The 17,752-nt window shown below is 38.4% G+C and overlaps 1 protein-coding gene across 3 annotated transcripts in view; it reads left to right on the forward strand.

The window, feature by feature from the left end:
- The window catches only part of b4galnt4b (beta-1,4-N-acetyl-galactosaminyl transferase 4b), a 91,488-nt gene that overhangs the window by 39,632 nt on the left and 34,104 nt on the right, over positions 1–17,752 (forward strand). For all 3 annotated transcript variants that reach the window (XM_079866067.1, XM_079866068.1, XM_079866069.1), the window contains 5 exons: positions 7,175–7,273; positions 11,679–11,774; positions 12,087–12,177; positions 14,232–14,332; positions 14,928–14,995. In XM_079866067.1, the coding sequence (XP_079722193.1) occupies positions 7,175–7,273; positions 11,679–11,774; positions 12,087–12,177; positions 14,232–14,332; positions 14,928–14,995 (455 nt within the window). The remainder of the gene's footprint in view (positions 1–7,174; positions 7,274–11,678; positions 11,775–12,086; positions 12,178–14,231; positions 14,333–14,927; positions 14,996–17,752) is intronic.

Raw genomic sequence — 17,752 nt, forward strand, 5'->3', positions numbered from 1 at the left:
AGACGTGTTTGCCCCTCGCTCACATGCCTTTTAGTTTAACCATCTTAAGCCCATTTACTCAACTATTTAATCTCAAGACAGAAAAAAAAGTCATGAGTATTATAACTTCTATATATATTATTTCAGCTAAACATGACTTCTAAGTTGGCTAAGCAGAACAAAAAAGAACTGAAAAAGGACTCCACCGTACTAAGCTTAACATGGCAGACCACGTTGTCGGATCACACACACAAAATTGCTTCACTCAAATCGAGTCAATGTGATAGACGAACAGGTTCTGGGCCCGGTTGCATGAAAGCCTTTAAAGGCCCACTGAAGTGTCTTGGAACGCACAGGTTTGTATGATGCTTTGACGTAATTTCCACTGAAACAGGAAGCTAAGACAGTACATTTTGAATGGTTCCTCCCCCTTTTAAAATAGCCAATAGCATTTAGTTTACCTCACAGACTTCAAGTCGTACTTGACAGCACCATGGAAGCGAATCAGAGTGCTGATGATACGTTGGATTCAGTAGTAGAGGTGTGAATAAATTCTAGCCATTTCATTCTTAACCAACGTACAGTGGTAGAACTCGAGTGTTTGAGCAACCAAATTCACATCTCCAACCCATAATGCTCCGTGACATGTCAATGGTCGCTTTGGCCAGGTGGTATTTATAGCATAGGGGGTGGGATGCTATAGATTCTAGAGAGCATTTGATTGGACAGAAGATGTGATGTGAAGCTGAAGTCCGTGGCAATGTCATAAAAATCTGTGATCCATTTTAGCGGAAGTGAGAGACTGTAAATTTTGAATGCTTATACCTCCTAAATGCGAATTTTGGCATTGTTTCAGAACACACCAGCTTATTCATAACTTTAAAGCTAACATATTCATACTAAGCTAAAAAAAAACCTTACATTTTGATTTCAGGGGGCCTTTAAGTTAAGAAAACCCTTAGTTTTAAGGTTAAGGGTACCTTTAGGCTGTCATTAAGTATTTTCCCTTAATTACTTGAGAGTTCCTTTAAGTTCTGTTATGCCTTGCAACAAAGTCCTTATTAACCATTTAGCCGTTAAAAAAAATAAGAGATCAAAACAGGTCCCTTAAGTCATCTGCTGAACTCAAATGCAATGGATGATTTCATGTTAATTAATGGAGGAAGAGGAAATACCGATGTGTTTTAGCAATCAAAATAAGCCAGTTGAAAGTATGACGTCAAACAGTGTGTATTGTCAAAAATAAAATCGAATAAACACCAAAGCTTTTAGATTTTTTCATCACTTCCACTGTGCACTTGAATTAATGATCTCATGCCAGTCTTTCATCTTGTGCGCAAGAGAGATATTGCGGCAGGCGTAGATTTTTTTCCACATCTTTAAAAAAAATTTTGTCCTTGGTCCATTTTGGTTTAGATTTCTTGTTTCCAGTAGCCTACTGTAAAGCCGATTGGCAGACAGGACTAGGCGCCGAGCCAGGTTGCGTCTAGGAAAACGACCGAAAGCATCATTCTGTACTGTTGTGCTCAAGTTCAAGGCTGAAAAAAAAATCAGTGAAGTTGCGTTGATGTGTGAGTACAATACAATAACAATGAGTTGGACTAATATAATGTAATTTAATGGAAAACATATGTGAGTGGCGCAGCAGGATTTTGAGCATGCACCGTGTCATAGCTGGACTCTCTCTGGACTGAATTTTAGGACGCTCTTGTGTCATCCGTCAGATTGTGTCGTCCGCCTTTCATAATCTCCATAACTCAAATATTAGCTGTATAGTTCAGTAGGCTAAATATTAAACTTGTTTAAAGTCAGTGGCCATTATATTCAGTTTATTGTGGGAGATTTCATAACTATAGCAATTGCTTCTCCATTGCTGTCTTTTGCCAGAAACTCGGGAAATGCTTAGAATAAACACTTAGGGAAAGGTGACGGTTAAGACGTTTGTTGCAACACTGCGCTGCACTGAGCCAAAGGCAATGGATTTCTTTAAGAGTGTTGTGTGAATAGAATTCAAGGTCCACAACTTTCCTTTAATTTTTGTTTGTTTTTTCCTTTTATCTTTTGTTCTGAATGTTTTGTCAGTTCCTCTCCTCTAATTGGATCCAGAATGCTTCCTACCAGTTCAGCGCCATCCCTCCTCTTTAACCTTCCAGAATGGTTAATACAGCTACAGTATACAGGTGGCGATTAAATCCATGCAGTCGGGAAAGTCTCCAGGCCCTGACGGCTTTACCATTCAGTTTAAAAAAACTTTTGCTTCCCTTCTAGTTCCTATATAACTTAAGGTGATGATACACAGGGCAACTTTTTGAGCAATGTTGATGGGCAATCTTGCCAAGCGATTGTTGCTTGGGCACTTTCACATTGAAAATGTGCAATACATTTTTATTTGGATAATTTAGATGGGTCTAGGGCCCTGTGTCTCATCTGGTTGCCCGTTGACGGCAACATTGCCCAGGAACATTGCTCAAAAAGTTGCCCTGTGTATCATCACCTTTAGGCAAGCTTTATAGTGACTCTTTTAAAGCAGGATTTTAAAGCAAGTCTCTGACAACTGTCCACAATGGGTGCATACAGAAACTGTCGAAGCATACTCTTTACTCTCTTGTTTGTTCTCAACTTCCTTTGGTTCTAAGCATGGTCTCAAACAATCCTGTAGTCACTAGTTTCCTCAAAATCTGGGCTCAATTTTGGAAACATTATGGTTTGCATAGAGGCTCTATTCACATGCCTATATCCAACAGTTACTTTTTCCCCCATCCAGTTCAGACCCTTACCTTTAGTCATCTGATGGCCTTCTCAAGATTAACTCCTGTGCATCAATTAAAAAAAGTTACACATAGGTCCATAGAGGACAAAAATGTCCGTGTCAGAAAACGGTCATAAAGTTTAAGCTTGGGAGCACAGACTTAAGTCTGGTCTCATTTTAAAGAAGAACTTTGGCAGATTATTGTTGAAGTAAAAAAAGGCCATATATAAAATGTAACCATTTTTTTATAAAATATATATTATTTTATGAAACATATTGAACTCTAAAACTACTAGAAAATCAAAGCCATAAATCTAAAGAAGTTGTGTTCCAAATGTGTGGTTGATATCTCAATAAATTAGCTTCAAAATCAGATTTTGTTTGGGCGCAGCAGTACCACATTTTTAGATGCCAGCAAAGCTCCACCGGTGCACACAGTGGCTTTCTCAAATATTACAAGCTCACACACTTTTTATTTTTTTATTTTGTTACACATATATAAACCACACTCTGTCATCCATACCAACACACCCAGACAGTTATAGCTGCATAATTTATCCAATTTGCTCTATAATATGCATAAGCAGAAAACGATAGACCAAACCTGAGAAAATGGCACCATCTGGTAAAAAACAGTAAACATTTAAATTTTGAAGCCTTGCCAACAGAATGAAAGCCTGTTAACAAAGATTGCATTATTTTATAGTTAAATGGCCCTAGGATTAAAAACTGCAGTTTTAATGGGTTTCAATGGGGACATGTTTATCCCCAAGGTCCTGAGTGGAACTATTTTGAATATTAAAATTCCAATAAAAATACACTCCTGTGCCAAAATGTGTGCAGTTGGCATTAACACAGGCAAAATGATTTTTAAAAAAATGAAGAATTTTTACAAAGACAAAAATATCCAAAAAGTCACAAATGGGTTAAGCTAATTTTTCCTCAAAATGAGCAATAATGATACTGCATCTGGGCATTTTAGTGTTGTTGTTTTTGTCAATTCCATTATTAGGTGATTTGTCATTATTGTAATACAGTACTATTGCAGATGTGCTTAATGACCTCTACGAAGAGGGAGTATTTGCCTCCTTATCTAAAAAGTATAACCTACCCAATCATTACTGATTTTGGTTCTTCCAAATTAGACATTTTATACAGAAGCAGTTCTCTCACTTCGTCCCCTGGAAACACACATTGATCCCTTTCTTGCTTTCATTTCAACCATAAGCATCTAATCTCTGTCATATTATAATTTCATAAACTCTATTAATGCGGACCCTACAGGAAGCTTGACCTAGGAGTTGCTGTCTCAGAGGATCTATGACATAACATCTTGAACCAGGTACACCATACAGTATGTGCCATGGTTTACTACAGTGTAAAATACTATTCAGAGCACACCTAACCAAGGCTGTTCCATAAGACTTGGGATCCCATTTTGAACTACATTAAAGGTCTACCTTGCTCACCGGTAACTGATAACGAATAATATTTGTCAGATATTAGAAGGAACTTTTTCTTTTCTTTTACCTTTTCTCTTCGCTGTTTCTTGTCCATTTGTGGAATGGGGGAATCATGGAAGAGATTAATAATGGACAATATCTTAGTGTTGTCACACAAGATGATTACATAAAAAAAAATATATTACCCTAACTCCCCACCCTATATCGTCTGTCAATGCTCACAATAAATAAGCCCCATCTCTTCTCCCCCACTAATGTAAATAAGAAGAATTCATTAACCTTGCTGATAATCCTAGGTTCTGTTTCCAGGGTGTTGGTGGGGGCCATCTGGTTAACATTGCTGTCTTGTCAGAGAGCAGAGAGGAGATCCAGATCTCACTTATTTATGAGTCCTGCCCTCGGTCTCACGTTTGGGTCAGATCTACCAAACACTTAGACAGCAGTGGTTAACATTAGGCTTGCAGAACAGCTGGGAGGCCGATTGCATGGACACCATTAGCCGGGATGAAGCCTGCCTTCTGGACTGCACGACAGGGGCACATAGCTTAATTGGGATAGATGAGCTTTTAGGCTTGTCTTCGTTATTTTGTTTAGTTGAAAGTGACTTTAATTTGTCTTGAAGGCAATGCAGACAGAATACTGATCTAAAATAACTCTGTTTCCTACACTGTTATTTACAGCACAGTGCAGTGTGACCACTGAAGTGAAGACCGATTGCAGAATAAATGACTCTCATGAGTTGTTTTTTTTCTGAATGAAAAACATACTGCACCTCAAGTGTAGTCAAATAACCAAATGAATTATGCATTACATTGACCGAAAGTGGTGGTAAAGACAATGTTAAAATTGAAAGCAAATTATATTGTTCACCTTTTGAATCATCAAATGTATCACAGTTTCCACACAAATATTAAGCAGCACAGCTGATTTCTAAAGGATTTTTTTCCTTCTCTTTCTCTGTCTCCCTCTTTGATTGTTCATCAGACTATGGAGGAGTGTGAGAGAGAGGAGTTCATGATCTGTACCATCTTGTTCACGGCATACAGATGAATACAGACTCTTTTCCCTGGATTTCTATTGTGGGATCGGACATTGCTTTGTTGTTACTGTTCAAATCTCTGAAGTGTGAGAGTTTTTAATAGAGAACTGTCAAATAAATGTTACCATTTATTTACGTTACTCCTGTATCTCCACTTTATTTTTGGTACATTTTATGTTTGTAAAGTGTAACACTAGTACACACACACCTGTGTCAAAGTGTTTCCATTCCAATAATTCAATTCATCAAACTGTTTTATAGTCATCAATGAACTTGCAATTTTGGTTGTGCAATTCATTAACCCCAACCCACTCAACATGACACAGACAAAAGCAGGAGTTTAAGTGCTTTTCCTTCTCTCAGCACTTAATATCGCAGTTTCATTCACAGGCAGGGCTTCTAAAGGAAACGTGTGCTTGTTATTGGGTCCTGGAACTCTTCCAGTCATTTTAAATGTGATCTGTAGTGGCTCTCACCTGGATGGAAACATTTCTTCAAGAGAAGTTCTTCATCTGCTCCACTCAGTCATTGTTTTGATAGGGACTAATTCACAGTTCTAATTTGGAGGATTACAAGGACTGAGTGGGATTGCAGTGAAAACCTGCACATGCCCTTCTGAATCTCAAGACCAGCAAGAAATGTAGAGTAAAAAGTCTTATTTATAGAACATTTTTCTTTGGATGTTTAATATTTCCTTTGACTGTGATGAGTAGTATAAGTGGTATATAATTTTGCATTTAGGAAACATAGATTGTCTGTTTTGTCATTTAAGCAGGCCTTAACAGTAAAACAGTGCTGAATATTTAAAGGGGCCACATCATACCATTTTTTACAATTATATATTTTTCCCTCTGCGGCCCAATTTCAATGCTCATGATGTTCCTCATTTGCATATTGCTTTGGATAAAAGCATCTGATAAATGAATAATTGTAAATAATATTAATGAGAGTTTCATGCACTAAAACAGTTTTAGATTTGCAGTCAGAACATTATCAGAACAGAGCAAAAGTCCACATTTTAATTAAAAATGAAATAAATACCTTTTAAAACTGAATAAATTGTCCTCCAAACTGACATTTTCCAATGACACATTATTAGTGAATAGTACACTATGCAACTTTTGGCGCTCTAGCATTTAATAAACAAAACTGCATGTATCCGGAGCTACTTTTTTCTGTTTATGTATATGACGAGTCACGCAGGTACTGGGCTACTCTGCAGTGGTTGTCGTCCCACACGGTCTAAAATAGTCTGAATATAAACACTTATTATTAGGGGTGTAACAATACCCTTATGTCACGATTCGATACATATCATGATACTGAACGAATATGCTTGCACTCTGTCACTGACTAGATATACAACTATATTCCCCATATATATACCACAAATATTCCCCAATTGCATTATTATACATTATATTCAACATTATATATAGCAGTTTAATGTAGGACTGACACTAAAACTCTGAAAACTTTAATTTTTTGCTCACATTGTTTATTTTGGTTGAACTATACACAATACATATTGTCACCATGATGCATATTGTTGCATTTTTGTATTGCGATATATTGTGACACGCTATATTGTTACACCCCTACTTATTATAGGTGTTACCTTAGTGATTCAGGATAAGACAAAAACACGGTTTGGAAGATGGATTCATGATGCACTCACTCATATCAATTTTATAGATTTTGCAAAGTCTACCTTCAAATAAAGCTATACACAATTGGACATCAGTCTAATTCAATGTCATCTCGTTGGTTTATTGAGGAAAAAAAGAATCAATCTTTAATTTCTTGATTCAAGCTGCACTAAACACTGTATTTTGGCATTATATGATTAGTAGTATAGCACAGGTGCTGAGTGTTGCTTGAAAATGTCTATGAACCATCTCTTTATGTAAGGTCACTAAGCACACCTTGTTCCTGCTGTTTCAGGGGGAAGAGCTCAATGAATCTGCTCAGGAGAGTCGTGCCAACGCTGAGATGCACAGACTCCTCGGCCAGAAGTTCCTCAGGTTGCCATGGAAACCAGAGGTAAAACATCCTTTTATAGTGTTAGAAACGTACACTTTAGTTTCCTACAAAGAAGACATATTCCTACATAATTTGTAGGATAATACTCAAAACCACACTGGCAGTGTGCAATATAGCTGTGAATCTCTCTCACGCTCTCGCTCTCTCGCTCTCATTGTGTGTGATTTCCTTAGGGAGGCTCATCCTCCCATAGCTCTGCATCCCGCCAGGAATCATACTAAAATTACATGAACAGGTGGCCGAAAAGACGAGAGAACAACAGGCGCTGTATTGATGATGAACCAGCCAGTTCTGCTTAGCCCTGCTATCTTGTTTTATATCTAAAAATGATTTAGACACCCACAAACACCTGAATATCAAGCTTTAAAGGGGATCTATTATGCCCCTTTTTACAAGATGTAATATAAGTCTCAGGTGTCCCCAGAATTTATCTGTGAAGTTTCAGCTCAAAATACCCCACAGATCATGTATTATACCATGTTGTAAATGACCATTTTTGAGTGGAAGGAAAAGCATTGTTTTCGTGCATGTATCTTTAAATGCAAATTAGCTGCTGCTCCCCATCCTGCTTTGCAGGAGAGGGCGGAGCCTTTACAGCTCGTGCCTCGGATACTCTGCCAAAAACTAAAATATCTGTTTGGTTTTGATTATCAACTCTATTGCAGTCACGCTCACATGACATTGTAGTTCTTCATCATCGTGGAAGTTTATTATCTGCATGCGTTTTAAAGGGGTACTATAATGCCTTTCAATTTTTTGAACTTTAGTTAGTGTGTAATGTTGCTGTTTGAGCATAAAAAACTATCTGCAAGGTTACAAAGCTCAAAGCTCACTCCAAAGGGAGATACTTTATTTAACAAAGTATTTTTTAAAGAACTACAACAAACGGCTCGTTTGGACCACATAAAAACGTGGCTCGCAAGCCATAGGTTTCAGAGCTCTGTTCTAGTTTTGCCCGAGGGCAGAATGTACGGCGGCCGACCGTTGTGATTTCCATGCAGTGCATACCAAGGTGCAATGCCCATCTCTGGACTCGAGTCTGGCAACCTGTTTATATGCTTGGGTGAACCTTGTGATGTCATCGCACTGCGTCTGCCAGTGGCTTAGTGTCGTCTCAGACACACCGGGTTCTGCGGGACACGTCCCCATAGCATAATTCGACACAGTGTGGAGTTCCTTGGAAAGGGAACATGTATTATTAAACATGCTTTCATTCATGGCATTTTTTTTTTCATGGTATGACCCTTAAAGGGGGGGTGAAATGCTATTTCATGCATACTGAGTTTTTTACACTGTTAAAGAGTTGGATTCCCATGCTAAACATGGACAAAGTTTCAAAAATTAAATTGTACGTTTGAAGGAGTATTTCTGTTCCAAAAATGCTCCTTCCGGTTTGTCACAAGTTTCGGAAAGTTTTTTTCGAGTATGGGCATGTGTGACGTCAGATGTAGCGGAATTTCCTTATACGGGTCCTAAGGGCACTTCTCCGGAAGGACGCGGGCGCGCGCGCAACCATAGACCAGAGCAAGAGAGCGAAAGCAGTACGCCCATCAAAGCGCTATGCTCAGCTTTAGGGAAGTCAATGTCACCAAAGAAGTGGGTTTTTGGTTGCCAGGGCAAGACAACCCTGCACAGATTCCCAAAGAACCCAGCGCTAAGGGACCAGTGGATGGAGTTTGTTTTTCCAGAGCATCAACGGAGGTTCTGCAAGACTGTTTGTTCCCTGCATTTCGACGATGATTGTTTTATAAACAAAGCCCAGATCGACGGATTTGCAGATCGTCTAATGCTTAAGGATCGAGCAGTCACAATGATAAAGGTTCGCGGTCGTGCGTTGGAACCGGGCGGTGAGTAAAACTGCTTCAAATGTCTCTGTGTGTTGTTAGCTCGGCGCGTTAGCACAGCAAGTAAACAGTGAACAGCGCTCGTGATTCTTTAGCTCCACCCACACGGCCCGCCTTCAGCCGCTCGGTTTTTTCCGGAAAGACTTGGTACAGCCTATCTTTCTTTTATAAATATAATAAAACTAAAGACTTTTTGGAGATATGAAGGATGCAATATACTACTCTATAGGTACTCAAGATTAACAGGAGATTGAGTGAAAATGAGCATTTCACCCCCCCTTTAAGCAACATGTCTATATACCGTACATAAAGTAACTTCAATATTTTAGCCAGCTGCTGCTGTGTAGCTTTTTTTCTAAATACTGTGAAACAGACTCTAGTATTTCCGATCGATAAGCCAACAGACCTTATCTTCTCTCCCCACCTCATCGACATAGCAGGCAAGGAGACCAGACACTATGTGTGATAATGAAGAGACAATGATCAAAGAGGGTCCCTGACCGCATGCTGCCCCCAAGGCCCCCTTCCTTTGGGCCTGTGACAGATGAGCTCCTTGTTCGACACTGAAGTTTCAGTTGCGGGCGAACCCTCCAGAAAGTTACGAGAGCACAAAAGCTCTTATGAGGCATGTGATTTAGGGAGCACCAGATGCCAGAAATAGCAATGGCGCAAAGATGTCACACAGGAGTCCTTGTGCTGCCCCGTTCTCCCGCCGTCTATTTCATTGGATATGTGTCAATTGTTTGTCAGATATTTATCCACAATGATACACAAAAGAGAGAAAAAAATACCCCAGTGCATAGATAACCTCTGTTTTTATCCATTGATTTATGTGCTTTCCTCTGTGTTATTGAATGTCATTATATGGCCAGAATAACCAGACTGGGAAATATATCATCAAGGCTTTGGCTTGAAGTACAGTGAGACAAAAGATCTCAGGCCATTCATTCACACTCCATATGCTGCAGCATAAGATGCTCTTATCGTGCACTGCAGAATGTATTTTATAGTTACTTATAATTCAGAGATAAAGGGAAGATGAATGCTATTCATTTTGTGTGACAACACAAGATTCACAGGTATTTATATCATACCTTATTCTAACAAGTACAGACAAGTCTATTACTGATACACAACGAGACTATTTAAAAAAAATTTTTTATCATAGCTCTGGGGGATTATGGTAGCAAATCCCATTTTTTCATGATTTATGGTGCATTTATATTACATCGCATATTATAGATGCTGTCACTATCTCATTGTTTCCCTTTGCGCAAAACAAACCAGGGTGACAGTTATTCATCTATTCTGAGCATGTGAAAATTTAAATGGTACACTTGATAATGCCCAGAGCTAAATCCACCGTACCACCTGTGACCACATTGCATACTTTCTTTTCCCTCGACTGAACCCTTGCCATGTGTTAATGCGCCGTGGAGTCGCAATCCAGTTGTGCCAATGACAGCTGTAACCATGCCCAAGATTGCTTAGATTTCTGTGGTGTCCTGTCCGCCTCTGAGTGGGTGGGATGCCAATCCCACCATTCACATCAGATGCAATTATATAGGCTAAATTTAAACGTAGCTGTGAGGAGAGAGACCTAATGACTGACAGAAGGGGAAAGGCAATGTAATGTGAGCTCACCTGCATGGTGAGTAATGCTTGTCTCTGTCACTGCCACCACCAGGAGAATTACAGAAAGATAAAGGGTGGTGAAGAATTCAGTACATGAAGATTTGCAAAGGTGCACACTTTTCCTGCTAAATCCCACCACTGCTGCACCACCAACTCATAAATTCTTCATTAAATCGTGAGCATGAAGTTGTTGGTAATGCATTGCCCAATTTTCCTGTTTATGACAATTTGTTTTTACTGAAAGCATTTCTGCCTATCCAATATACAATTAATCACTCTGCAAACTGTGAGCATTTTGTCGTATCCAGCTTTCCGTGGCAAAACATGATAATTATTATTTTCCTCCTGAGGAGAAAGATATATTATTGGTATTAGGCCACTACATAGTTATATTACAATTGATGTTAAAATCAAAGAGGTCTAGCAACTGGAGAAAGGTATCTGTTAGCGTTCCCATTCCCATTTACTCAGTTTTTGAGCTGGAGAAAGATGCTTTTTGCCCCTTATGGTATAGTTATGACATTTACAGTACCAGCAGGTGAATAACTGGATCATTATGCCAAACCTTGACCTTTTGGTTTAAATCTACACTGTTTCTTTAAAATTGCTTGGACCAACATTATATTTATACATTTATAGTTAATTTACAGTTTAATGTCACTCTTTTGCCTTTAGGGTAGTGGCATATTGACAGATTGATTATCAATTTCAAATATGTTTTTTTTGTCTGGCTGTTCTGTGTATAATCTGGGTCTGTGTGAATGCCTGGGGTCCTGTTTTCACCTGTAAATCAATTGTTAATTCAGCCAATTTTATTTTTATTTTACATTTTTTTTAACCACTGGACATTTGCTTTTTCCTTCAAATCAATGCTGGTTAGACATGAAGTAAAGGCTGATTCTCTTTTTTTTTTTGTTCTCTATCAGTATAAAGGTCAGGCCAATCTGCATGTGTTTGAAGACTGGTGTGGTTCATCTATCTCCCAGCTCAGGAAGAATCTTCATTTTCCTCTCTACCCACATGTAAGTTTCTCAGACACTGAAAGAAAGAGTTTGATTGATAGAACAATTAAGATGAACTTGCTTGTTTGACGGAGTCAGTATATTATTTTCAATATTTTTATTAACAAAACCCAAATGTTGGCCTAATATTTGCTTGTGGCAGTATGTTTTACAGCCAGAGCTAATATCATTTATTTTCACAGAGTTTTATAGCTGTCTGTTTATTCTTCTTAGAAGTCATTTTGAGGTGTGATTCTGTGAATTACTGTTAGTGCCTTGGGTTTAAGAGTGAATAGGCCTACAGATGCTTTTATATTTAATTCTTCCCCACAGACCAGGACCACAGTGAAGAAAATTGCAGTGGCTCCAAAGTGGAAGAATTATGGCCTTAGAGTATTTGGATTCATTCATCCTTACAAAGATGGTTAGTGTATTTCATCAAGGTTTTTGTTTCATTACAGGGATTTCATCTATACAGTATTGTTTTAACAAACATGATTTATGAACTTTTGAAATATTATGGATTTGCTCATATTATGGATTTGCTCAAACACATGCTCATTTAATTTCTAATGCCTTCAAAAATGCACAATCATTTATGCAATTGCTGTGCATTGATATCCTTGTTCAGTAACTAAATCAATCTGTCCTATGGTGGTGGTAACTAAATCGGTGGTGGTAACTAAATCAACCATTGGTTGAGGAGATCCCCCCCCCCCCCCTTCTATGTAAAGCGCTTTGAGTGCTGAGAAAAGCACTATATAAATGTAATGAATTATTATTATCATTATTATTATTGTGTAAAAATAGTTTATACATACTATTGACACTTGGCTTGTCAATAGTATCCTGCTTTAAAATAGATGGACTGAATTTGATACTGTCATTCTAAAACATAGAATTTAGAGTCTTTTCTTCCATCAAAGAACCATGTGGTGGATTTTTTTGTGTGTTTTGCCATCCTACGTGATTCAGCTTGTATTAAACAGATGGCTTGACATTCAGCTGTAGCATTTTATGATATAACTTGGACTGCATTGGTCCCTCAGGGATCTCAAACCATTCAGGTCTGTAGACAGCATAGCAGATATAGATCATTATATTATCCAGCCTGATTGTTTTCACCTGATTTGTTGCACTGTTTCCACATTTATGGAAAGAGTCTTGTCATCTGTCCAAAGGACAATGTTTCAGAAGCGCTTTCAAAAGTGAAACATCTGGTGCATTACTTTATACCATATTGTTTGAAGTCATGAACACAGGTATTATTGAATTCCAAAGGTACTTTATCATCAGTAACTATGAGTTATTTTTTATCGTAATAAAATGTGTTCTGTGTAAATAAAAAGGGTGAATAGAAACACATACTAGTAGTGATTAATGCCCAATTCTAAAAGCTTCTCAAACCTTTGTGCTGTACCATCACACACGTGCAATACATACACATTAAAGGAGAACTCCGGTCAATTTTAACATTGAGCTCATTTTTTTGTAAAAAATGGATTTACATCCTGTTTTCGGTCAAAGTCCATAGTAATCGATTGTCGAGTTCACGCGCATTGGTTTAGTACCTATGATCATGCGCGTGAACTCGACAATCGATTACTATGGACTTTGACCGAAAACAGGATGTAAATACAGGTATGAGCGCTGGCTAAATAAATATCATTTTTATTCATATCTTTCACATCTACTGCAGTCAGATTGACCCGCGTTCACTCCGAAGGAATCACTCACATGACCTGTGCACTTGTAATGACACATCAAGGATGTTAAGAGGCTAAAAGCAGGTTTAAAACTTGCCCCATTGAAGTCAACAGGGTGCAAATTTTAAAAAGAGGATAACACGGTGTAGGCAACACCGATTTTTGTCGTTGTTCTCTGTATTGACAGCACTCCAAATGTACAAAAAAATGAGCTCAATGTTAAAATTGACCGGAGTTCTCCTTTAAGTGTTGCTTTGTGTTCGAAGTGTTCCTCAAAGCAGGATTGACTGGGGTGTAAGAGATCTGAATATTGCCAAAGCTGACAGGACGTCTAAAGGCACACAGAAACCATTATTTCAATGGATTCCCTGCAATCAGCACATTTTGCACACTCTGCTTAACCTGATAAGAAAAAGCTGCTGTGAGGACTACTGTATGAGCCCTGATGTGTGCAGGCGTGCTCATGTTTGCAGGGGAAAAGTTATGAGACTTTGCTAAGTTTTCATTAGCAAATAACCAGGGTCGCTGAGTCAGGCTTTTGACTGTGGCGCACTAGCTCACAAAACAATCAGATAAGGAAGAGCTACTGTCAATTTAAGGTATATAGCGGATAACTACAGACAGCCAGAATAAAGCCACTAGCACTGCTGGGTGATAGACTACTGTGACTGCCAAACAACATCTTATCAACGGAAGCTTAGAAGTGAGAATCTGCTGGTCAGTCATAAGGTTATGCAGTACAACTCTGTAAATGATACATTATTTATTTCAGGGGATTTCCAGTTCGCCATAGCATCGGATGATAACTCTGAACTGTGGCTAAGCTCAGATGAGAGTCCACTCAATGCCCGGCTCCTGGTGTATGTGGGACAGGTGTGTACTATGATGCATGGCTCCTAAATAAACCAGGCTACACTTCTGAACAACTTCATACCTACAGTAAAAGGGCTGAGTTTATTTTTATCTGGTTTTTTTTTTGTTTTTTTTGTGTGTGTCTGACATAGGGGCAGGGAAAATTCAGAATTGAAGAATGACTACATTTATGAGCGTGTAGCCTATTTTAATTGAATTGGCCACACCCCTCAGGAAGCTAATTTGAAATTTAAATTTGAATTACAGAAAGAGATTTTATGTTTTAGATTTTATCTATCTATCTATCTATCTATCTATCTATCTATCTATCTATCTATCTATCTATCTATCTATCTATCTATCTATCTATCTATCTATCTATCTGTCTGTCTATCTGTCTATCTGTCTATCTATCTATATATCTATCAGTTTTAATTCACTTTTATTCTGCTTCCTAACATTCAAATTGCAAGTTAGCTTCCTCTTTAATACCTCAATTAAACTGTAATTTAAAACGCCCTCTCAATTCAATTCTGAATAGTACAAGCCTGGATATTGTGTCCTGTGTGTCTGTGCTGGAGATGAGTTACAGTCTCTGTTGTCTGTTGTCATATAGCACGGCTCAGAGTGGACAGCTCCAGGAGAGTTCAGCAAGTTCAGATCCCAAACTTCCAAACCTGTGCGGTGAGTGTCATACAGCATATGTTTCCTGGATTTATCCTCATAATTAAATGCATATTAGGAGAGTGTGACTAAAGGATTGTCTGCAACTTGGAAAGGTACTTGCCAGCTCATTGCTTTATACAGCTATACAGTACGTTTAAATATGCTGTGCTCTGGATGAGCAGCAATGAGTGAGACAGGATGTTAAGATCACAGTTGTGGTAAGTGACACATTAACTTGTCTCTTCTTCTCAAGATGAACACTGATGTTAATTTTTTTCATTTGTCACTGCTTTTATTATTTCGCAGAGGGTATGAACATGCATATTCATCACACATATCCCTGGTTTCACAAAAAAGGCTTAAGCCATTCCCAGACTAAAATGCATGTTTGAGCTGTTTTAACTTAAAGCAACTTGCAAACTAGTCTAAGCCCTGTCTGTGAAACCAGGCCACATATTTGTATTTGTAAATTGAGTTTAAATAACCTGAAAAACAGTCATGCCACCAAACTTTTTGAATGAGTGAAAACATTCAAGATATTTGCCATCATTCCTTATCCATTCATTAAATCCAGGTGTATGAATCTTATATACTTTATGCCCATAATGATTTAAGACCGCACACACTCAACTTCACTGTTAAATGAACAGGCATCGGGGCAATTACTGTAACTGTAAGCGTGCTGCCGAATAGGTGTCTGCAGAGACAGTGTGATTGGGAATAACAAGGGGACACATTAAATAGTAGTTTGTCAGAGTGAAGTGTCATGTCGTCCGTTTTAATCACCCTTGTCTGTCTTCTCCAGCCACTGCTGATTGGTGCAGAAGTTGAGCTTCGGTGTAAATAGTGTGTGCCGCTGAATTATTCATCAGCAGTGTCAGTCTAAAAGCAAGCGTGTACATGTTCCAGAATATTTTAGTGCCAATAAAAATGAGCATGCTTATTGGCACTCCAGAGGGAAAGGCAGAGAAGTGCCTCCTCTTTTCAGCGAGCTTTGACAATGGCCTGGCAACGGTTCAAACTGCCACAAGAGTGTCTTTGATATCCTCTGCTTCTCTAGTTGAGGATGTCAGGATATAAACTTTTTTTGACTTCTGTTCAACTTGAGTTAGACGACTTTCTGTCTACGTACCTCAGTTCACTGTTTGCTTTCATTTTGCCCTTCGATTGGGGCTTGTTAGTTTGGTGATAGACAGAGCAGTGTAGGCCAATGCGTCATATAGACTAATGGGGTGGATTTTAGAGAGCAAAAATGGCAAATGTCTGACAGGATTGTCTGGAATTCCCATAGTTGCTGGGCAAAATAGCGCACTAATGAACTACAGGGAAAAGTTTACAGAGCAATCAAGAGGCGAGACATGGCTGTCAGTTGTGGATGACAGAAACTAGGAAGATGCTTTAAGAAATTAGCTTAATACATGCCCAAACATCTCCATATAATGTATTTCCACACAACCCTCCTGTCTGTCTGTCTCTCTCTCTCTCTCTCTCTCTCTCTCTCTCTCTCTCTCTCTCTCTCTCTCTCTCTCTCTCTCTCTATAATAAATAAGAAATATATCATTTTAATTTAAATATGTAATATACATGAGACTCTGTGTCTTACTCTTATGTAGTATTTTCATGTATCACTTACATAATAGAATGGAGTATATCTATTTTGCCCTCCACGGCTGAAAGAAAGAAAGGGCAGAGTAACTCAGAGTCTTAGATATTGCAACTGACATTTATGGCAATATGTCAGTTCTACAGGGCCAGCAGAGGTCAACCTCTCTTGACATTTTAGAAGTATCTGTCACAAGTGTGCTGGGAAATGTTAAAAGCAGTTTCAGTTCACTAAATATATAAATGTATCTATCAACTGGACTTTTTAATGCTAGTACATTTACATTGCCACTATAAATCCATCCATCCATCCATCCGTCCATCCATCCATCCGTCCATCAATCCATCCATCCAGTATATATACAAATTGCAACTATAAAAGTGCTAATGTGAATGTACAAGTACTAGAATTAAATGTTTATTTATTCATTTATTCATTTTTTATACAGTGTAGTCCAAAGACTCCATCCTAAATGTTCAAATATTTATACTGTCTAATTCAGTGGATCATCCTGTTATTCTCTGGTTTTCTGTATTCAGTTCAGGCAACTGTTGTTTTGCAAGCCTGTCCTGTCTGTTTGTTATCCGCTAATCTGTGCATAAATTACTTGATTACTTCCCAAAATGAACAAACAAGAAACAAACTTTACTCAAGAGGGAATTTGCATTTTAAAATACTTAGCAATCTCCCTTCTAAGGTTTGTTTTTAATTCAAATTTGTGTGCCAACGCTCACTTTCATGTTAAATTTTATGCAAATGTCTGGAGCATTAATTAATGAAGTCAGGATAGTGGGTGCAGTCATCAAAATGAGCTAGATAAATATTGGTTTTATTTATCTAGCTCATTTTGATGACAGCACCCACTACAGTGGGGAAAATGCATTGTTAGCTTCAGATTGTCTGAAGAAAGAAGTCCAGGCATGCCTTAGTATTACAGTATTGCAACGCAACTCAGAGTCTGCCAACAACTTCTTATAGGAAAGGGAACGAGGGAGAGCAGGTGGGGCAAATTAACCAAATCAGGTGACAACAAGGATTGGTTAAGACAATGGACAGCGGAGAACATGGGACATAGAAACACAAAACAAAGCCATGTGTCCGCACAAAACATGACATCAGAACACTCAAACAATGAGAGTTATATTAAAAATGTCCTGGCTCTTCCAAGCTTT

This window comes from Squalius cephalus, assembly GCF_949319135.1.
Source record: "Squalius cephalus genome assembly, chromosome: 3".
NCBI lineage: Eukaryota > Metazoa > Chordata > Actinopteri > Cypriniformes > Leuciscidae > Squalius > Squalius cephalus.